The following is a 23,310-nucleotide window of genomic DNA, read 5'->3' on the forward strand; positions in this document are numbered from 1 at the left end:
AAGGACAGGAGGAAATAGAAGGAAGGGTAGTGAATGGTGGGATGAGGAAACAAAGAAGGTTGTAGAAGAGAAGAAGAAGCGAGGTTTCACAGTTTGGTTACAAAATAGGACGAAGGAGTCATATGAGAGGTACAAATAAAAGAAAAGAGAAGTAAAGCAAAAGGTTAAGGAGGCAAAGAGGAGAGCAGATGTAAAATGGGGTAAGAGTATGACAGAACATTTTGAAAGTAATAAAAAGATGTTTTGGAAACAAATTAAGAAAGGAAGAGGAGGCGAATCAAGTAAAGAAGAAAAGGTAAAAGGTGCAGATGGAGAGATGATAATGAAAGAGAAGGCAGTAAGGGGAAGATGGGCAGAATATTTTAGGGAATTGCTAAATGTGAAGGAGGATAGGGAGGGAAAGATAGCTGCAGTGGGAAATGCTAAGAAAATGACCATAATGAGTGAGGAAAATGGAGGAGAAATAAGGAAGGATGAAGTGAAGACAGTTGTTAAGATAATGAAAGCAGGTAAGGCACCTGGTCTGGATGGATGCCATGCAGAATGTCTTAAAAAAGGAGGTACAGTGATGGTGGACTGGCTGGTGAGGTTATTTAATGTTTGCTGGAGAGAGGGTAGAGTGCCAGAGGACTGGAGGATTGCCTGTATAGTTCCACTTTACAAGGGAAAAGGGGACAAGTGTGAATGTAGTAGTTTCAGAGGGATTAGTATATTAACCCCTTCCATACGGTGCCGCATACGTAGGCGTCATGAGGAGCAAGTGGATACGCGAGGCTGCCATATCTGCGTCTTTATTATATTTATTGTAGTTGCCCCTCCGTAATGACATACTCTCTAAACTGTCTGTAATCACATTTTCTAAGGTTATCAAAATTCATGGGTAAAAGAGAGAACGATCAATATAAGTGGTGACTATATTTTATGATGCGAGTATTATTACGACACGTCGTACGGCTGGCATCGGCTGCTGCCCGTGAGATTTAAGGCCTGTACTGAAGAGGTTAAGTGTAGTTGGGAAGGCTTATGGGAGGATCTTGATTGAGAGGATTAGGAGAGGAACAGAGGGAGTAATTGGTGAGGAACAGTGTGGATTTAGGACGGGTAGAGGTTGTGTAGATCAGATCTTTGTGGTAAGACAGATATGTGAGAAAGCTATAGGTAAGGGGAAGGATGTTTTTTGGGCTTTTATGGATCTGGAAAAGGCTTATGATAGGGTAGACAGAAAGGCACTGTGGGAGGTTATACAGATATACAGGATAGGAGGAAAGCTTCTAGGAGCTGTCAAAAGGTGTAATGAGAGTAGTAGAGCTTGTGTCAGGATTAGAAATGGAGAGAGTGAGTGGTTTGAGGAAAAGGTGGGACTTCGTCAAGGATGCGTTATGTCGCCCTGGCTGTTCAACTTATTCATGGATGGGGTAGTGCGAGAGGTAAATGCAAGGGTAGTGGGTCAGGGATTGGAGATGGTTAAAGTAAATGGAGAAAAGTGGAAGGTGAGCCAGCTCTTGTTTGCGGACGACACTGCACTTGTGGCAGGATTGGAGGAGGGATTGAGGAAGTTGGTGACAGAGTTTGGGAGAGTATGTGATAGAAGAAAGCTAAAGATGAATGTGGGTAAAAGTAAGGTGATGAGATGTACAAGGGGTGAAAGTGGCAGTAGACTGGAAGTGAGCATAAAGGGAGAGCGACTGGAGGAAGTGGATAATTTTAGATATTTGGGTGCAAATGTGGCAGGAAAAGGTGGAGTGGAGGTGGAGGTAGAATGTAGATTGAGAGAAGCAAGTAAATGCCTTGGTGGATTGAAGAGTGTAATGAGGAATAGACATTTGGGAATGGATGCTAAGAGGAGACTATATGAAGGAGTGATTGTGCCAACAGCACTGTATGAGGCAGAAACATGGAACATAAGAGAGGAAGAGAGAAGGAGTTTGAATGTGTTTGAGATGAGGTGTCTGAGAAGTATGATGGGGGTTACTAGGCTAGATAGAGTGAGAAATGAGGAGGTGAGGAGGAGAACATGGGTGGAAAGGGAGTTGGGAGATAAGGTTGATGAAAGAGTATTAGGATGGTTTGGACACATGGAAGAATGAGTGAAGTAGGACTAGTAAAAGAGGTATGAAAGGCAGATGTGGAGGGAGTGAACATGAGGGGACGTCCTAGGATGAGATGGATGGATGGGGCAAAAGGGGCTTTGGGGAAGAGGGGAATGTCTGTTGAGGAAGGATGGGAGAGGACAGAAGATAGGGGTGAATGGAGAATGGTTGTATATGGATGATGTTGTAATGCATGAGGTGGAATGGGCGGGGGGATGGGGGATGAGGTAGTATGTGTGAGCAAAATTTGACGCAGCCTGGAGGGATTTCTCCCCGTCTTCTCCTTTTATGCATGGGGGGACGGAGAGGGGGGGTCGCCAATTTAATGAAGCGGCCTTGCTGTGGATGTGCTGTGTCTTGCAACACTGCTTCTGACCCAGGGCAGTGGACAAGGTGCAGGGATGACCCGTCATCCAGGAGGTCCTAAGATGAGAGGGAGGGTGGAGGGGGTGTGGAGTGTATTTTGGGATGGAATGGGTGGGAATGATTTTATGCCTTTTCCTTTTTGGCTACCTCCCTTGTAAGGGGGAAAAAGCCTTGGTATATGTATGTATGTATCATGTACAACATTAATACAAACCAATACACAAAGAAGTGGAGCTGCAACCATCATATGAACACTTACAATGGTGTAAGATTGCAAAAAAGGCCAGGGGTGTGCCATGGGAAAAATGGAGGCAGAGAAGAGGCAATAAAACAAAAGCTTACAAACTAGAAATACAAGACTTGACAGAAAGAAAAAATAATTGAAAAATGAATGCAAAGATGAACAGAAACTGTTTTACAGGTTTATAAATGGTAAAGTGTGACACAGGGAAGTAACCACTATGTTAATAGTGGGTGGTGAGCTTAAGAGGCCTCAGCTCAGCCACAAATAATGAAAGTTTCTAATCAGTCTTCACAAAAGAGAGCAATTTTTTTTTTCTTTTTTTTTTTGAGGAAAGCAAGGGGAGCAAAAAAAAAAAAAAAAACAGGTTTAGTATATATAAATATAACAAAAGCTTCAGTACCAGATGGGATTTTGAACTGGATACATAAAGAATTTAGGGAACAACTAGCAGACAAGATCGACAGTCTTATTACATGTTTGTTCAAAGAAGGCACTGTGCCACTTGATTGGAAAAGAGCAATTTACAAAGGTGGAAATATGGAGACACCACTGAATTACAGGCTAGTATCACTGACCAGCAAACTTGCTGTGGATGTGTTGTGTCTTGCCTCATTGCTTCTGACCCAGGGCAATGGGCATGATGAAGGGATGACTCATCATCCAGGAGCCAAGAAAAGAAGGAGGGAGGGAGGAGTGATGAATGGGAGTGGAGTGGGTAGGGATGAAATGGGTGGGAGTGGAATTATGCCTTTTGACTTTGGCTACCTCCCTTATACAGGGGGAAAAGCCCTTGGTATATGTATCACTGACCAGCACAATAGTGACATTACGTGAAAAGATTGTGAAACATTGATGAACCAAACAACCTCCCCCTGGCACCACCAGCAGTAAAGGGGTGCCCCCCTCCCCTGAGATAGGGGTGCCTCCACTAATGACAGCAGCATCGCATGAGCAACACACTGTGCATATGAAATGTTCCAGATCACCTGTAAGGTTAAGGTACAAGCGGATGCTGGCCCCGCAAATCATAAAGAAAGAAAGAAAGAAAAAAAATCCCAACCCATACCACTTGCTTCCTCCACCTCCAATACACATTCTACTACTCTTGTAAAAACTCCTGACTACCCTCAACAGCTTTCCCCCAATCCTATATCTCTGCAAAACCTCCCACAATGCCTTCCTGTCCACCCTGTCATAAGCCTTTTCCATAAAACATCCTTACCTTTTACTAAAGTCTTCTCACATATCCACCTCACAACAAAAAATCTGATCTGTGCAACCCTTACCTCTCCTAGACCCACACTGCATTTGATAAATTACCTCACAGTCAAATTATGTGGAAATTGAAGTATGTTGGGAGGACTGAGAGGCAAATTACTGGAATGGATGAATTATTTTTTGAAAGAAAAATACAAGAGGACAGTGGTAAAGGATGAGATGTCAAGATGGAGAGAAGTAATAAGTGGAGTTCCACAAGGTTCAGTACTTGCACCAATAATGCTTCTTGTCTACATCAATGACATGATAGAAGGAACAACAAACTATGCCAACATGTTTGCATATGACATAAAAATCACAAGACTGAAAAATGAGCACTGTAGACTATTGCAAAAAAATATCTACACTCTCTTTTGCATGGAGCCAAGAATGGGAAATGAAGTTCAATACCAAAAAATGCAAAGTACTGGAAGTGGGCAATAGTGGCAAAAGACCATCCTTAAACTATTCCTTGGGAAGAGAACCCATTACAAAAGTAAAAGTGGAGAAAGACTTAGGGGTCTTGATGAAAGACATCCTGTCACCTGACAAACATATCAGCAGGACTGTGGGAGTGGCATATGGACTACTGCAGAAGATTAAAGTGGCGTTTCACTATATGAATTAACAGATAATGAAAAAACTCATCAAAACCCTAATCCATCCAAGACTGGAATATATATCAGTAGTATGCTTCTGACCCAGAGCAGTGGACAGGATGCAGGGATGACCCATCATCCAGGAGGTGCCAAGATAAGAGGGAGGGAGGAGGGTGGAAGGGAGTGGAATATATAGGAAATGGAATATGGTGGGAGTGGTTTCTATGCCTTTTTCTTTTTGGCTATCCCCCGTGTAGGGGGAAAAAGCCTTTGGTGTATGCATGTATGTATGTAGTATGGTCCTCATACAGAGTGAAGGATATAAGCAAAATTGAGAGAATACAAAGGGCAGCAACCAAACTGCCAGATAAACCATGCGAGGAAAGACTACAAGGAGTGGTTCTGCTAACTTTGAAAGATCAAAGAGATAGAGGTGATATGATTACAATATTCAGGTCATTAAAGGGGATAGATTGCACTGACAAAAGATATCTGACCAAAGATGGGAGGGCTTTAAGAGGACATGAGAACAAATGTCGAAAGGATGTGAAGAAATACAGTTTTCCATATACTCATGCCTCAATATGTGGAAGAGCTTAGAAGGTGATATAGCCCAAGCTCAAACAATGCACAAGTTTAAATCTAAATAGGATAATTAGAAATCAAGGATATAGATTAAGTTGGAACTGTACATGAATTTGCGGCTAGAGGATTATTTGTGGAATGTAGTGGTCTCAAACTTTATGGTGATTTCGCAAGTATGTGGTGTAAGCTGTAGTATGTACTCTATGACTGAAAAGTGTAATAGGGTGGTGTGATGCAACTGTTGGATCTTTGTTGGGTATGGTGTTGTGTGAATAGCTGTAGTTCGCAAAGTTGGTGAGTGACTGCATGCCATGTGGTCCAAGGTGATTTAGGTGGATGTTACTTATATTATCAGGACAGAGCCCGATGAGTGCTTGAGGTTGTGGATTACACTGGGGTCACACAATTCAACAGCCCATGTTTTGACAACTCACAGATCTGACCTCCATAAATTCCTACTCCTAAACCTTAGTTCAACACCTAAACTTACAAATTCAACATTCAAAGTGCACAATAAAAGCCCAAATTTTTTATTATGTGTGTTAAGATGAAGGTCATTCTCATTCCAATGCCGTGAAAAGTGCCCTAATCCTATTGAATTGGGAGACCCAAATGTATACTTTACATCTGATGATGCATCAGTTGTCAGGGTGAAAGACTGGCTTGTCTAAGCAAAATAATTTATTAGTGTGTTTCCTTGCTGTCTGTTTGAGGATAAGTTGACAATTGTGGTTATTGCTGTGTGAGAGCATGCTGCGTTACTGTTGGATAGTGTAATGCTGTTGAGTCTTGTACAGTTTTTTTATGTTTATTTTATGATTGTGCTGACAAAAGTTTGCCAATTTAGCATTTTTTGTTCATGGCGAGAAAAAAAAGACGGGGATTGGGACTAGGCATCCCTCTCCTTGTAGCCCTACAGGGCACATTCCTAGAAAAAAAAAAAGGCAGAGGCATAGGAGGGGCTGGAGGGCCTCGGTCCAGCACCCTAAGGTTTGGGTCTTTTAATGTGCGTGGATGTGGTACAGATGAGAGTAAAAGGGAAGAGATAGGTAGTATGTTTGTGAGAAGAAAGATGGATGTGTTGGCTTTGAGTGAAACTAAGTTGAAAGGGAAGGGCGATTGTAAGTTTGGGAGTGTAAGTGGGAGATCAGGAGTGAAGAGAGGGCAAGGGAGGGAAGGGGTGGCTATTCTAGTAAGTGAAGAGATAGGTAAACGTGTAGTGGAGTGGAAGGAGGTTTCCTCAAGGATAATGTGGATGAAGGTGAAACTGGGAAAGGAGATGTGGGTTTTTGTAAGTGCATATGGGCCTGGCAGTGAGAAGAGTGTAGAAGAAAGGGAGGCCTTTTGGATAGATATAAATGAATGCATAGAGGGTTTAGGGAGAAGTGTAAATGTAATAGTACTGGGAGACCTTAATGCTAGGGTAGGAAAGGAGCCAATTGATGGAGTGGTTGGGAAATGTGGAGTTCCAGGAAAGAATCGTAGTGGAGAGTTGATAGTGGAAATGTGTCTAGAAAGAGAGTTGATGATAGCAAATACAGTGTTTCAGAAGAAAGTCAAGCATAACTACACATGGGAGAGGGTGGTGGAGGGAAAGGTGGTAGATAGAGGGTTAATGGACTATGTAGTGGTAAATAGGATTATGATAGGAAGAGTTAGGGATGTACATGTGCTAAGGGGAGAGGGTGGGGGAATATCAGATCATTTTCTGGTGGAAGGTAAGTTGAGAGTGGAGGACAGATGGAGAAAGAGGAAAGGGACAAAAGGTAGGGAGGTGCTTAGAGTGAACTCTCTAAACGAAGAGGAAAAGGAGAAGGAGTACAAGAGGAAGCTGAAGGAGGAGTGGGAGGGAGTGAAGGATAGAGTGGAGGTAGGTGTGGAGGAGGAATGGGGATGGTTCAAGGAGGGAGTCACAAAGTATGCAAGGATGGTGTGTGGAACAAGAAGGTCAGGAGGAAATAGAAGGAAGGGTAGTGAATGGTGGGATGAGGAAATGAAGAAGGTTGTAGAAGAGAAGAAGCGTGCTTTCACAGATTGGTTACAAAGTAGGACGAGGGAGTCATATGAGACGTACAGGGAAAAGAAAAGAGAAGTAAAGAAAAAAATAAAGGAGGCAAAGAGGAGAGCAGATGTAAAATGGGGTAAGAGTATGACAGAAAATTTTGAAAGTAATAAAAAGATGTTTTGGAAAGAAATTAAGAGAGGAAGAGGAGGCGAATCAAGTAGAGAAGAAAAGGTAAAAGGTGCAGATGGAGAGATGATAATGGAGGAGAAGGCAGTAAGGGGAAGATGGGCAGAGTATTTTAGGGAGTTGCTTAATGTGAAGGAGGATAGGGAGGGAAAGATAGCTGCAGTGGGAAATGCTAAGAAAATGAGAGTGATGAGTGAGGAAAACGGAGGAGAAATAAGGAAGGATGAAGTGAAGGCAGCAGTTAAGATGATGAAAGCAGGTAAGGCACCTGGTCTGGATGGATGCCATGCAGAATGTCTTAAAAGAGGAGGTATAGTGATGGTGGACTGGTTGGTGAAGTTATTTAATGTTTGCTGGAGAGAAGGTAGAGTGCCAGAGGACTGGAGGAGTGCGTGTATAGTTCCACTTTACAAGGGAAAGGGGGACAAGTGTGAATGTAGTAGTTTCAGAGGGATTAGCTTGTTAAGTGTAGTTGGGAAGGCTTATGGGAGGATCTTGATTGAGAGGATTAGGAGAGGAACAGAGGGAGTAATTGGTGAGGAACAGTGTGGGTTTAGGACGGGTAGAGGTTGTGTAGATCAGATTTTTGTGGTAAGACAGATATGTGAGAAAGCTATAGGTAAGGGGAAGGATGTTTTCTGGGCCTTTATGGATCTGGAAAAGGCTTACGACAGGGTAGACAGAAAGGCACTGTGGGAGGTTATGCGGATATACAGGATAGGAGGAAAGCTTCTGGGAGCTGTCAAGAGTTTTTATGAGAGTAGTAGAGCTTGTGTCAGGATTAGAAATGGAGAGAGTGAGTGGTTTGAGGTAAAGGTGGGACTTCGTCAGGGATGTGTTATGTCACCCTGGCTGTTCAACTTATACATGGATGGGGTGGTGCGAGAGGTGAATGCAAGGGTAGTGGGTCAGGGATTGGAGATGGTTAAGGAAAATGGAGAAAAGTGGGAGGTGAGCCAGCTGTTGTTTGCGGACGACACTGCACTTGTGGCAGGATCGGAGGAGGGATTGAGGAAGCTGGTGACAGAGTTTGGGAGTGTGTGTGATAGAAGAAAGCTGAAGATAAATGTGGGTAAATGTAAGGTGATGAGATGTACAAGGGGTGAAAGTGGCAGTAGACTGGAAGTGAGCATTAAGGGAGAGCAACTGGAGGAAGTGGATAGTTTTAGATATTTGGGTGCAAATGTGGCAGGAAAAGGTGGAGTGAAGGTGGAGGTAGAATGTAGATTGAGAGAAGCGAGTAAATGCCTTGGTGGTTTAAAAAGTGTAATGAGGAATAGGAATCTGGGAATGGATGCTAAGAGGAGACTGTATGAAGGAGTGATTGTGCCAACAGCACTGTATGGAGCAGAAACATGGAACATGAGAGAGGAAGAGAGAAGGAACTTGAATGTGTTTGAGATGAAGTGTCTGAGAAGTATGATGGGGGTTACTAGGCTAGATAGAGTGAGAAATGAGGAAGTGAGAGGAGAATAGGGGTGGAAAGGGAGCTGGGAGATAGGGTGGATGAAAGAGTATTAGGATGGTTTGGACACATGGAAAGAATGAGTGAAGAAAGACTAGTAAAAGAGGTATGGAAGGCAGATGTGGAGGGAGTGAACATGAGAGGACGTCCTAGGATGAGATGGATGGATGGGGTGAAGGGGGCTTTGGGGAAGAGGGGAATGTCGGTTGAGGAAGGACAGGAGAGGACAGAAGACAGGGGTGAATGGAGAATGGTTGTATATGGAAAATGTTGTGATGCATGAGGTGGATTGGACGGGGGAATGGGGGTGAGGTAGTGTGTGTGAGCAAAAATTTTTGACGCAGCCCGAAGGGATTTCTCCCTGTCCTCTCCTTTATATGGGGGGATGGAGAGGGGGGGGTCACTGATTTAATGAAGTGGCCTTGCTGTGGATGTGCTGTGTCCTGCGACACTGCTTCTGACCCAGGGCAGTGGACAGGGTGCAGGGATGACCCGTCATCTAGGAGGTGCTAAGATGGGAGGGCGGGTGGAGGGGTGTGGAGTGTATTTAGGGATGAAATGGGTGGGAATGTTTTTGTGCCTTGTCCTTTTTGGCTATCCCCCTGGTAAGGGGGAAAAAAGCCTTGGTATGTATGTTTTTTATTTTTCATCTCGTGTTCCAAGTGCTTGTATTTGGTCTGTTATGTTCTGAGGGATGGGTGTGGGGGAGTTAGGCCTGTCCAAAAAACAACTTATTCATATTTTCACATGTTACTGTACTTTTTCCCATGCTTTTTGACCTGAAAAAAAAAAGCCAAAAATTTTATCCATTTTTATCAAGGATGTATGAAAGCATTGCTGCATGGAGGTTGAAGTCTTTTTTGCTATCTTACAAAAAGGGCCAATTTTGAGGTATTTCTAAACATATTTTGTGGTACAGTAAGTCCTTGTTATACAGTACATATATGTTCCTGAAAACCTTACCGCAAATTGAAATTACCATATACCGAACCCATTATAACATGTAACGATAGGATATGGCAGACGTACCTTCTCCCTGCTCTTTCCTCTTCAAAATATCTAGCAGATACCGTATCTGTGAATTTTTCTTATCGTAAATAGAATCAAGGGTAGTAATTACTAAATACCGTAACTGTGAATTCACTGGATAAAGAATTACCGTATATGGAGGACTCACTGTATAATTTTTATCTATCCAAGACAGAGCAACAAATTTGATACCAAATGAATAAACAGAATCTACTCTACATATAGCAACCATTAGAACTGATGAATTTTCCCCATGAATCTTAAAAGATATTAAATTGTTAACAATCCTGACTTTTTTGCTAACCTGAAGACATGGTTTGCATGTTTGAATTTCAAGTGAATTTAGACCAAAACCCATACATAATTTCACTATTTAATTTCATGTTTCATATTTACAGAAACTTGATATATGTTGGGCAATACTGATCAGTACAAAAGCATGGCCAGCACAGAAACCCAATCTATATCCAGAAAACTATTCACAAGATACTTCACAATGGCATTAAGCAAGGAGCTACAAAGGCGCACAGTTGATGTCTCAGAACCAACACCTGCAGTCCACAAGCAAGCAAGTCAGCCATCCACCAGATCTCTCACTGAAACCTTCCTGGTCAGATACCCTTTAGCTTAGATCAGTGGTTCCCAGCTTCCCACCAACAGACAAGCATTGCAATACCTCTTTTATCTCCAAAGTTTACCAGAAAATACAGGGAAAGCCACGGTTCAAGACCTCGCCTATGAAATGGTTGAAGCTATCATCCCATTCTGGTAGATGACTAAGATCCAGATGATAACCAGACAGAAGTGCATAAAGCTCTTCATGAAACTCCATGACAAACACAGAACACTGATGAAGAGCAAAGGAATAGCAAGTGATCCTGGAAGAAAGAGGAGTGCATTTGTCTTGGAATTGGACAGCCTGTTTGACATAGCATCTCCAGAGACTGTTGCAAAGCTGGAATGGCTCAACATCTTCCTGGTGCTGTTCTACACACTAATGTGGATGATGTCAACATCTGCTGCAGATGCTCCAGTGAATGATCTCCAGCTCATCCAGGATATGTTGAGGTACAAGAGATCAGACCCTGAGGTTGTTGAAGCAGTTCTTCAGAAGATGGAAAATCACAAGTGGTACTTGACACAGGAAGCCATGCTATTCACACACTTCAGCAGTAGGCTGAGTGACAAGTAGAAACAGGTCACTGCTGCTCAGCTGCATGCCACTCAGAAGCCAGACAGCTTCAGAAGGGGAAAACCTGTGTTTCAGAAGGTGACAGCCAAGACCACACTAGTAGATCTCATTGATCCAGAATCCCACCTTCTGTTACACATCCTCAGCATTGGACCTGACTGGCTAATGGATCAGGTTGAATCATGGCCAGAGAAGGAGGACTACAAGAAAGGCTTGGAGTATGTAAAAAACTTCAGAGTAGTGAATGACATGGCTGAGTATAGAGTTAAAATGATGAGTGATTTTACAAATGTCATCACCACAGATCCCAAGCAGAGGGAATATCTCCTACATGCTGTGGAATACAACAGATGGTGCTCTGAAAGCTTCAAGAAGTAAATACTTAACAAATGACTGTGTAACATCATTTTGATACATATAATCATGATTATTTTGATAGTTTCAGTTGATGGTTTGACTTGCTGCAAAATTACACTTTCCACTTTGTATATGTCAAATGTATGGAATTTTGTTATTTTTGTACAATGTTAATCAGAGTGTACACTTTCAAAAGAGGATTAAAAAGGCTTTAATTTTATAACTACCCTGTTGCTCTATCTTGCTCCATGTAAAAACCATGTCTCTAAGATGGTAAAAAAGTAAAAAATTTCAACACTTTCACATCTATCAAAAGTCACGGGGAAAATTCATCAATTCTAACAGTTGATACATTTAGAGTAGGTCCTGCTCATTCATTTGATACCTAATTTGTTGCTCTGTCTTGGATGTACAAAAAATTATACCACAAAATATGCTCAGAAATGCCTCAAAATTGGCCCTTTTGGTAAGATAGCAAAAAAATTCAGCCTCCATGTGGCAATGCTTCCATACATCCTAGATGAAAATGGATGTAATTCTTGGCTTTTTCAGGTAAAAAAAGCATCGGAAAAAGCAGAGCAACATATGAAAATATGAAAAGTTGTTTTTTGAACAGGTCTAGTGGGGGTATTGTGTTGGTGGATTAAAAAGTGTAATGAGAAATAGATATTTGGAATGGATGCTAAGTGGTGTTGGTGTATGAAGGAGTGATTGTACTGACAGCACTGTATGGGGCAGAAACATGGAACATAAGAGAGGAAGCGAGGAGTTTGAATGTGTTTGAGATGAGGTGCCTGAGAAGTGTGATAGGGGTTACTAGGCTGGATAGAGAAATGAGGAGGTGAGGAGAAGAACAGGGGTGGTAAGGGAGTTGGGAGATAGGGTGCATGAAAGAGTATTGGGATGGTTTGCATACATGGAAAGAATGAAGAAAGATTAGTAAAAGAGGTGTGGAAGGCAGATGTGGAAGGAGTGAACATGAGGGAGCAACCTAGGATGAGATGGATGGATTGGGGCTTTGTGGAAAAAAGTAATGTCTGTTGAGTAAGGATGGGAGAGAACAAAAGACTGGGGTGAATGGATGATGTTGTGATCCATGAGGGGGAATGGGTGGGGATGGGGGGTGAGGGAGTATGTATGAGAAAAATTTGACACAGCCCGAAGGGATTTCTCCCCGTTTTCTCCTTTTCTGCATGAGGAGACGGAGGGGGGGGGGGTTGCCAATTTAATGAAGCAGCCTTGCTATGAATGTGCTGTGTCTTGTGACACTGCTTCTGACGAGATGCAGGGATGACCCATCATCCAGGAGGTGCCAAGATAAGAGGGAGGGAAGAGGGTGGAGGAGAGTGGAGTGTGATAGGGATGGAATGGGTGGGAGTGGTTTTTATGCCTTTGTGTTTTGGCTACCTCCCTTATAAGGGGGAAAAAAGCCTTTGGTATATGTATGTATGTCTTTTTCATAGTTTCTTTATTCCATGGGTGTTCTTGATGATGGTCAATAAGCATGTACCTGCAGATCAAGTCCTCTGTGTTAGTGTTGTTGACATACCAGGCCAGTGACTTTGGTGTTGAAATCACTACCCAGGATAAGGTAGGGGATGGTGGCAAGTTGGTTGAGGTTAGATCTAAAATTAGAGCCTATAAGAGATTTTTTGTGAAATAGTATTTCCAATGGTTATGGAATATTCCTCACATATAGTTTTCGATACCATAAGAAATACATTGTAATAAGTTGTATAGACACGGTAAAGGAAACATGGACTGGAGGTGAAGCTTTTATTCCTGACGTTTCGTCTAACGACTTTCTCAAAGGAATGAGCATACTAGAAACATACAGAGTTTATAAACCTGCCTTATGGCTCAAGGGGTGTGCGAGCGTATAGCGCTGTGTTCTGATTGGCCCGCTGAGACAGCCAATCACGAAGCGCTATATTCGCTGAAGATTTGGCCCAGGTGAAGCTCCCAGCCTTATTATTGATATTCGGACGAGTGGTGATGTACGCAGCTTCTATAGATTTTCTGGTCTTCGTATCCATACCTTCGTGTAGAATCTCACAGCGCTATACACTCGCACACCCCCTTGAGCCATAAGGCGGGTTTATAAACTCTGTATGTTTCTAGTATGCTCATTCCTTTGAGAAAGTTGTTAGACGAAACGTCAGGAATAAAAGCTTCACCTCCAGTCCATGTTTCCTTTACCTTGTCTATACAACTTGTTCACATGGATTTTCACATTGTAATAAATTAAAAAACTCTAACCTACAAAACGCATCATGGGATGGATGTACTCAATATATCACCTGCACTGAAATGATTAAATGAAAAAAGGTGGAAGGGAATGAAAACATGTACTCCAACTTACAGACAAAGGTTTCTACATGTGAACATGGGTCTCCACACTTTGGGCAACAAAGTTGGTTTTTGTTGTCTCCCTTCTTATTCTTTGAAGCATCCTTGTCATTTCCATCATCTCCACCACTGCCATCTGTAGGAGGGCCGGTGGCAGCTCCTTGCATCAAGGCAGTGAATGACAGGGGACGGGCCAAGAAGAATCCACACTGGTGGCCATAGCTTTTAGGCACTCGAACATAACAGACACCTAGAAGAAAATTGTAATGAGTAACTATGATGCCTCAACACATATCTTACAGATAGCATAACATACAAAAGCATGGCAAGTCAGAGCATTAGTTAATTTGACAGACTGTCCATACAATCCCAGCATGTTGGTACTGCAACTCAATGTCACATGGTACTGGACACAATTATTTCTACCTATATACCCCAAAAAAAAAAAAAAAATCTTATAAGGAAGGTGATCAGCCAAGGCATGCACAAGTACTTCACCCAATCCCACACCCATATGTTCTTTTCAAAATTTGCACTTGCTTATGGATGAAGGGCTATCCCCATCCCCTCCCCATCATCAGCAGTGGGGAAAAAAAAAAAAAAAACATTAATCACACTGATAAGACCAAGATTGGAGTACGCTGCAACACTATGGACACCCAGTACTAAAAAAAAGAATATAAAGAAATTAGAAAGAATCCAAAGAGCAACAACAAAGATGGCCCCAACACTTTCAAAGTTGACATACGAACAAAGATTGTCTAAACTGGAATTACCAACCCTGGAACAAAAAAGAGAAAGAGGAGATCTATTGACCATTTACAGAATCATGAAAGGCATGGAAGTCCTTGACAGAGAAAACTTATTAAAGTGGGATAAAAGAAAAACAAGAGGCCATAAAAAAAAAAACTCAAAAAGGATAGTTATAGAAGAGATTTAAAAAATATATATATACATATATATATTCTACACACAGAGTGGTAGATATCTTGCATAAATTAGGTGAAATAATAGTGTGTGCAAACACCATACAAGAATTTAAGGACAAAGTAGATGCTGAGAGATACAAAGATGAGTCACTACAAGTATAGCCCCCCTTCCTGTATAATACAACTAGGTAAATACTGGCCATAATCATTGCAGCCCACCACAATTATTTCCTATTGAAACATGTTTGGTCAAACTATTTAATGTAGAATTATAACAATACCAATGGTAAGTTAGGTTCATTAAGGTAGGTTAGAATGGTTTACTCTGCAAGTTAGAACACACTTGCAGCAGTAGAAAACAGATGTAGAACTATGGGTTCATTACACAAGTGCTGTCTTACTACCATCATCAGCAGTGGGGAACTATCATAAAGAATTTGAAACTATCATACAGATTGTCTCTTCCATCAGACAATATTGAAGATGCATCAACTACCATAATAACTGCTGATATACTTACATATAAATCTGTAAATATTCAGTACATATCTGTTAAGCTACCATGCATTCATAAAATAAATGTAGTCTTTTCTTTCCATACAATAGGATAGGGAGAGTGGTGCTGCCTTATATTTAGGGATCGTCTTATCTAGTGACTATAGGCTTAAACTTGAATTACACCCCAGAATTCTAGGGGTCAGCTTATGCATTGGATTGTCTTACAGGCCAGCATATATAGTATAAAAAGAATAATCATACACTCAAATATCCCTCTTCTCATAAAACATTTGTAGCAACCCTAGAAAAAAATATTACCAACAAAACAGCAATGTACGACTGCTTCTCCAAACACAAACATGGGAAACTATATAAAACCTCCTGTTAGATCACTTCCCAATAAGGATTACCACAGAACTAGAGAAAATGCAACCTACATACAAGAGAACATTCATAAAGAAAATAATTAGAGACCTGTGACATGGAACAGTACCCATTGCTAGATTGGGCAGTTTTACTTACCACCCAAAAGCCAAGCAAAGGACACATTCCCAGACGTTTGAAAAAATACAACCCCAACTACACATAAGAGATAGCCACCCTAAAGAAAAAAGAAAGAAATTAAAAAATAAACACAACCTAACAGAACAAGAAAAAGAACAACTTCAGCATGTGCATAAAAACATCACAAAATTAATAAACATAAAATAATTGAGAAAACAAACACATACTGGATATAGGAAAACAGACAATGGCAAATTTGGAGAGCTGTAAAAAGCATCAAAAAGTCAAAATAAAATTCACACTTACACCCACGAAGCAGTTACAGTAACCAATCAGGGGACAATATTCAATCAATTTTTCTAAGGTGAGTACAGGTCTATTTTACTATAATTCTATAAAAATTCATTATTATATTAAAAAAAAAAAAAAAAAAAAAAAATGGAGTCTCCGTATTTATTTACATCATTAAACAATATCAAAACATTAAAACAAGGACTGTATTATCAAAAAGGGTATTCTACAGCATTTTAAGGGGCACATCCACTACCCACAATTTATCACTATTCACAAGGGGTCTTGGAACCTACTCCTTGCAAATAATACCAGGAAATTACTGTACCACCAAGGATAGCAGCAATGGTGGCAATAGGCAAAATAGGTATTTTATGAAGTTCAGAAAGATCTTCGACAGACATCCATAGCAATGACAAAAAATGGCTAAAAACTTCTTAGCAGGTAGAGTACGGAGTAAACCAAAATAACAAAATTTATTAAAAGAGTGCAATGGATTCCCCCAAGGTGCCATATTATCAACTGCACTTTTTAACTTCTTCACAAGCAATCTCCCCACATCAGGTCCTAACCATTACACTGAAGTGCTTACTAATGCATGTGACTAACAGTAACAACAAAGCAATCCTCAATTACATTACTGATTCAAGACAACAACAAAAAAAAAAAAAAAAAAAGCATCACGGTAAAATTAATAAATTAATCCATTCCCCAAGGTTTCTCTTGCTGAAGACCCACAGAGTCTAAGTAGCTTATCCAAACATAGAAAGGTGGGGCAATTTAATTAAAGTCTTTAAAATGTTCCGCGGGTTCGTTAATATGAAGTTATATGATTATTTTATTGTGGAGTGTAGTAATATCACAAGCGATAATGGTTATAAAACAGTCTTTAAGAGATCAAACTCCAATGAAAAAAAATCTTTAACTGTATTGCAGATGTTTGGAATAAACTACCTTTTCATAACACAAGTTCAAATAAGATTGACACATAAGAAATGCCAAAATAAATATATGGAGTCCAACCCTAATCTATTTCATTTCATAACATTTTATGCTCATACATTTTAATTCAGTGGTTCTTAACCATTTCCATTGTTTACACCCCCTTTCAATTCACAAGCAGCCCTGTAAGAACCAATAGGTCTGCTGCTGCTTGCATCTCCTTTGTATTCTTTTCCAATGGAAGGGTTTGGCTCTCTGATTTTACTTTTAATGTTTTTTGTTCATGGTTACCTGAATTAAGCAATGTTACTGGTGATTTCTGACATGAGGTTTCCATTGTATTATTATAAAACCATTGTTTTAGTTTTAGCTTGGGTGTTCTTAGCCAGTGAGCTATAGTTGCTATGCTGGGGTATCATCATCCTGTCATCTCCATAGGTGAGTGCTTTGGTGTTATGTTTGAGATCTGGTGTTAGGAGATTGCTTGTGAAGAAATTGAATAGCATATATGAGAGTAATGCTTCTTGAGAACCATTGCTGTCTTTAAATGATGAGTGAGGAAAATGGAGGAGAAATAAGGAAAGATGAGGTGAATGCAGCTGCTAAAATGATGAGAGCAGGTAAGGCACCTGGATTGGATGGATGTTATGCAGAATGTCTAAAAAAAAAAGAGGTACACTGATAGACTGGCTGGTGAGATTTAAGAGAGGGTGGAGTGCCAGAGGGCTGGAGGAGTGCCTGTACAGTTCCACTTTACAAGGGAAAAGGGGACAAGTGTGAGTGTAGTAGTTTCAGAGGGGTCAGTTTGTTAAGTGTAGTTGGGAAGGCTTATGGGAGGATCTAGACTGAGAGGATTAAGAGAGGAACAGAGGGAGTAATTGGTGAGGAACAGTGTGGGTTTGGGACAGGTAGGGGTTGCATGGATCAGATTTTGTGGCAAGACAGATATGTGAGAAAGTTTTAGGAAAAGGTAATGATGTTATTTGGGCTTTTATGGCTTTAGAAAAGGCTTATGACAGGGTAGCCAGGAGGGCACTGTGGGAGGTATTACAGATATATGGGATAGGAGGAAAGCTGTTAAGAGCAGTCAAGGGTTTTTATGATTGTTGAGCTTGTGTTACAATCAGAAATGGAGAGAGTGAGTGGTCTGAGGTACTAGGGGACTTCATCAGGGATGTTATGTTGCCCTGCTTGTTCAATTTATACATGGATGTGGTGGTGCAAGAGGTAAATGCAAGGGTAGTGGGTCAGGGATTGGAGATGGTTAAAGAAAATGGAGAAAAGTGGGAGATAAGCCAATTGTTGTTAGCTGACAACACTACGCTTGTGGGAGGATCAGGGAGGGGGATGGGGGGTGAAGGAGTATGTGTGAAAAATAAATTGACACATCCTGAAGAGATTTCTCCTTGTCTTCTCCATTTATGCATAAGGGGATGGAGAGAGGGGGGTCACCAATTAAATGAAGCAGCCTTGTTGTGGATGTGCTGTGAGAATGAATATGAAGCTTCAATTAGAAGCTTGGATACATCAGATTAGAGTGTAAGTTCACCTGATGATGGCTATTCTCTCTCAAGTGAGGAGGAGGAGGAGGAGGAGGACTTCAATCATAGGAAAAATAATGGAAACTATCATCAGAGATGCTATCGAACATCATTTAGAAAGTAACCATTTGATAAATGATAGCCAGCATGGTTTCAGACGGAAACGTTCTTGCGTGACTAACTTACTCGAATTCTACAACACAGTTATCTCGAATTATGACAAAAGAAACAATATAGATTTAATATATCTAGACTTTGCAAAAGCTTTTGATACCGTCCCACACGAAAGACTAATTACTAAATTAGCTTTACATGGAATAAGTGGTAGCCTATTAGGTTGGACTAGTAATTGGTTGAATGGTCGTAAACAGAGAGTTGTTTTAAATGGAAAAACTTCTGGATGGAAAAGTGTTGCAAGTGGAGTTCCTCAGGGTTCCGTTCTTGGGCCACTTCTATTCATAGTATATATAAATGATATAGACCATGGACTAAAATCTACTGTTTCCAAATTTGCTGATGATACAAAACTGTGCGGAGTGGCAAATGATCACTCAAACCAATTAGATATTCAAGAAGATTTAGATAAATTATAGCAATGGTCTGAAAAGTGGCTAATGAAATTTAACACAGGTAAATGCAAGGTAATGCACATAGGTAAAAATAACAGTAAGTACGATTACAAATTATTTGGAAATTCGTTAACACAAGTGGATTGTGAAAAAGATCTCGGCGTAATTATCAGTAACGACCTCAAATCATCCAAGCAGTGTATTTCAGCCTCTGAGAAAGCAAATAAGATTCTGGGACTGATTGCGCGATCTTTTGATTTCAAAAGTCCATCACTCATTAACAAGCTATATAAATCGTTAGTTCGTCCACATTTGGAATATGCTGTTTCCGTATGGTCACCGAATCTCATTAAAGACATTGACAGACTGGAAAAAATACAACGGCGCGCCACAAAACTGATTCCAAATATCAAAAATAAATCATACAAAAATTGACTAAAACATATGAATCTGTTTTCCCTAAAAAAGCGTAGACTCAGAGGTGACTTGATACAGGTCTTTAAGATTTTAAAGGGAATTGACAATATCAAAGGTGACCAAATTTTCACATTGAATGAGAATCAGACAAGAAACAATGGTCTCAAACTGTCCGGAAATAGATTCAATTTGGAAGTAGGTAGAAACAACTTTGCCAACCGTGTAGTTAATGTAAACTTCCTGCACAGGTAGTGCAATGTAGTTCAGTTCGAAGCTTTAAGAATCATTTAGATAAATACCTAAGATGCTGTAATGATTATAATTTATCTTATATTATTTATTTTTGTTTTGATATCATTTGTCTGTCTGATTTTCATTTATTATTAGTTATATGTCAATTTATTATTATTTACTACTTACGTGTTTGTTTATTATTTAACTATACCTATGCATTTATTTGTGTATTTTATTTATTATTTACATTATTATAATTTTTATTTATTGTTTTATTATTAATGACTTTTTTTTCGCATCCGACCTAGATATGGATCAAAAGGTCTCCTGTCGGCATGCTCCGCCTTTGTAATCCTTTGTAAGGAGGGGGAGGAGAAGGAGGAGGATTTACGACATTGGTGTTGACATGTGTCAGGACAAAATATTCTTCCTCCACCACAACACTTCCCATTCACTGGAAATACCAGATTATCAATTGTAAAATAAGATATAAAAAGAGTAAAATAAGCCTGTAATTTCCCTTTTTGATTCTAAAGTTGGGAAAAAGACAATAAAAAAGGAAAGACAAGTTATCTCATTTTTGCCAGATATGGTATCTTCAAAATAAAATTTCAAGTAAACTATTGGTAATGAATAAAAATAAAGTTATTTCCATAATTGACATGAAAAATACTATAAACAATCATTTTTTTCTTGAAAAGAAACATTTCCTAAAAAAAAAAAAAAGTTGCTGCGTGAGGGGTACAACTTCACCATCAAGTCCTTTATTACTATACCTCCTTTCTTCACTCTGCATGACACCCATCTAACCCACCTTACTTGTTCTCATCATTTCCAGAGCTACTTGCACCTCATCTTTTCTTTCTCCATCTTCCTCTCCCATCACCATCATTTTCTTACTGCCACCACCACATTCAACAGCTCTCTAAAATACTCCACCCATCTTCCCCTTTCTGTCTCCTCTTCCATTAAAATCTGTCCATCAGCGCCTTTTATCTTTTCTTCTCAACTTGACTCACCTCCCCTTCCTCTTTTGATTTACTTCCAAATCCTCTTTTTATTGTTTTCAAAATTTGTCATACTCCTCTCTCATTTTGCATCTGCTCTCCTGTTTACCTCCTTTATTTTTCTATTTGCTTCTCTTCTTTTTTTTTTTTATACCCCTCATATTTTTCTCTCATCCCACAACATAAACAAACATTTTAAAGCTGGCAGGGGGATGAGGGATGATTATAGGACCAAATGAGGACCTACAATGTAATTAGGAACCCTTGTGAATACACAATCACTGCTTCCTGTGAATTAATTCTGTCAGACAAGTACATACATACATATACCAAGGCTTTTTCCCCCTTACAAGGGAGGTAGCCAAAAAGAAAAAGGCATAAAATCATTCCCACCCATTCCATCCCTGAATACACTCCACCATCCCTCTTATCTTAGCACCTCCTGGATGATGGGTCATCCCTGCACCTTGTCCACTGCCCTGGGTCAGAAGCAGTGTCGCAAGACACAGCACATTCACAGACAAGTGCCCCATGCAAATACAGTGGAACCTTGAATAATGAACTTAATCCATTCCATGACTCCATTCTTAAACCGAAACTTTTGCTAACCAAAATTATTATGGCAAAATTGCCAAAATATTATTGAGCTGGTGGGACTGTGTGTACAGGTGTATAGATATGTTCGTATCCAAAGTATCATTCATTAACAGACACAACTAAAGAAAGACAGCTACAGAAGAGATCTGAAAAAGAACAGTTTCTCACACAGAGTGATTGACATCTGGAACAAATTGAACAGTGAAACAGTTAATGCCAGAACTATACACGAATTCAAAAGCAAACTGGATGTGGAGAGATAAAAAAACAGTCAAAACGAGCATAGCTCTAGAGTCCCGTAAAATACAACTAGGTACAACTAGGTAAATACAAATTTTTTTCATAAAACTTGTTCATTAACCAATTTGTTCATTAACCTCTTCACTCCGGGGCACATCGCACATCTGGCAGCATTAGCTGCCCGACGTGCGATGTTGCGTCATAATAATCGCATTATAAAAAATAAAGTCAGTGCTCAATCGTTCGTTCTCTTTCACCTGTGAATTTTGATAACCATAGAAAATATGATGAAGCCAGTTTAGAGAGAATGGAGGTTACATAGGTATGACTACAATAAATATAATCAAGACACCGACGTCGGCATCATCGCATACCCACTTGCTCCTCATGACGCCTATGTAAGCGTCACTGTATGGAAGTGGTTAAATGGAACATTTGTTGTCAGAGGTTCAATTGTGGTTTTAAAACTAAATTAAGACTAGATAAATATACAGCTACCACAGTATTTTTCAATAATCATGCATTCCTTAATCAAGCTTTTTTTTATCTGTTACTTACCGATATTATTTGCAGAACTGACAACATGAAGGTTAAGGAATCTTCGTACTGAACGTGCTCCCCATCGTACACTCGACATTGTCACACACTACCTTTCTTCAATCTTTCACCAAATGTTGGAATTACAATCTCTAATTTAGTTGCTTGCATGGGATTCCTGGAAACATAAGAAAATATACATGTAAAATACAGACAATAATTCTTCAAATGCAACTCTGCTTTCTTCTCTACATTTGAAAAAAAGTAAAAAGCCATAAAATATGGAAAAATAAAAATCCTGAAAGATATGCTTCAGCGAGAAAGACAAAAAAGAGCCTATTTGGGTCTAAATTTCCATTTCAATAGGCACAGACCAAGGTGAATTTCAGGATCTAAGACCACCACACAATGACTCTTTGGATTTCAATCTGTCTCATTCTAGCTGGTGCCATTACAGGAGAAGAGTCAAAGTTGTAGACAAGTGAGAAAATGTTAGGAAGAACAGCTTCAGATGATGAAGACTATTGCTAGCCACTACAGAGCAACAGGTTTCCAGACAGCAAAACTTGAGGCAACAATAATTACTTTTGCAATACAACTTTTAGTCTTTCCTTCTACTTTGAAAAAATAAATATAATAATTAAATGAAAAAGAAGAAAAACAACTAAAACAACTACTGCCCAAGTTTCACTGATCAGGGGAGGAAGAGGAGGAAAAGGGGGTAGAAGAGAAGGAAGAGGAGCAAGTGGAGGATATGAAAGGGGAAGAGGAAGAATAATTAGTGTTTATATATCGTCCTGAGGCCTTCCAATAAATCTCTTTGAGATGAAACTTAGAATTTGTTATCTATGTTGTATGTGGGATTATTTTTTACCTCTAGCATTAGCAAATGATAACGAGGAGGAGCAGATGGAAAAGGAGGAAGAAGTGGAAGAGGAAGGAAAGGAAGGGGAGGAAGGGGAGGAAGGGGAGGAAGAGGAGGAAGAGGAAAAGGAGGTAGAGAAGGAAGAGGTGGAAGTGGAGAATGCGAAAGAGGAAAAGGAAGAGGAAGAATAATTAGTGTTTATATATGGTATGACATTACCTTAAAATATAGATTACTTGAAAGTTACTGCATTACAATGACAATCAAAGCCTTAACTCCAAGATACTGTACTTTAACTTTAAAAATGTTGACCCATATATATTTCATACATTTAACTCCAAGGTCAGTTATGGACTTAAATTATGTGGTACAGGTTACCATAGCCTATCCCCAATTAGGCCTATTGAGTAAGGTT

At 40.0% G+C, this 23,310-nt stretch overlaps 1 protein-coding gene across 7 annotated transcripts in view; it reads right to left on the minus strand.

Moving 5' to 3' along the window:
* LOC143030915 (ATP-dependent clpX-like chaperone, mitochondrial) overlaps positions 1 to 23,310 on the minus strand; it is a 160,885-nt gene that overhangs the window by 125,799 nt on the left and 11,776 nt on the right. For all 7 annotated transcript variants that reach the window (XM_076194166.1, XM_076194167.1, XM_076194161.1 and 4 more), the window contains 2 exons: positions 22,052 to 22,208; positions 13,738 to 13,974 (listed from right to left, as the gene is read on the minus strand). In XM_076194166.1, coding sequence (XP_076050281.1) covers positions 13,738 to 13,974; positions 22,052 to 22,130 — 316 coding nt within the window. In that variant the 5' untranslated portion in view covers positions 22,131 to 22,208. The remainder of the gene's footprint in view (positions 1 to 13,737; positions 13,975 to 22,051; positions 22,209 to 23,310) is intronic.

Source organism: Oratosquilla oratoria, chromosome 12 (genome assembly GCF_046742065.1).
Source record: "Oratosquilla oratoria isolate Oo_2021 chromosome 12, ASM4674206v1, whole genome shotgun sequence".
NCBI lineage: Eukaryota > Metazoa > Arthropoda > Malacostraca > Stomatopoda > Squillidae > Oratosquilla > Oratosquilla oratoria.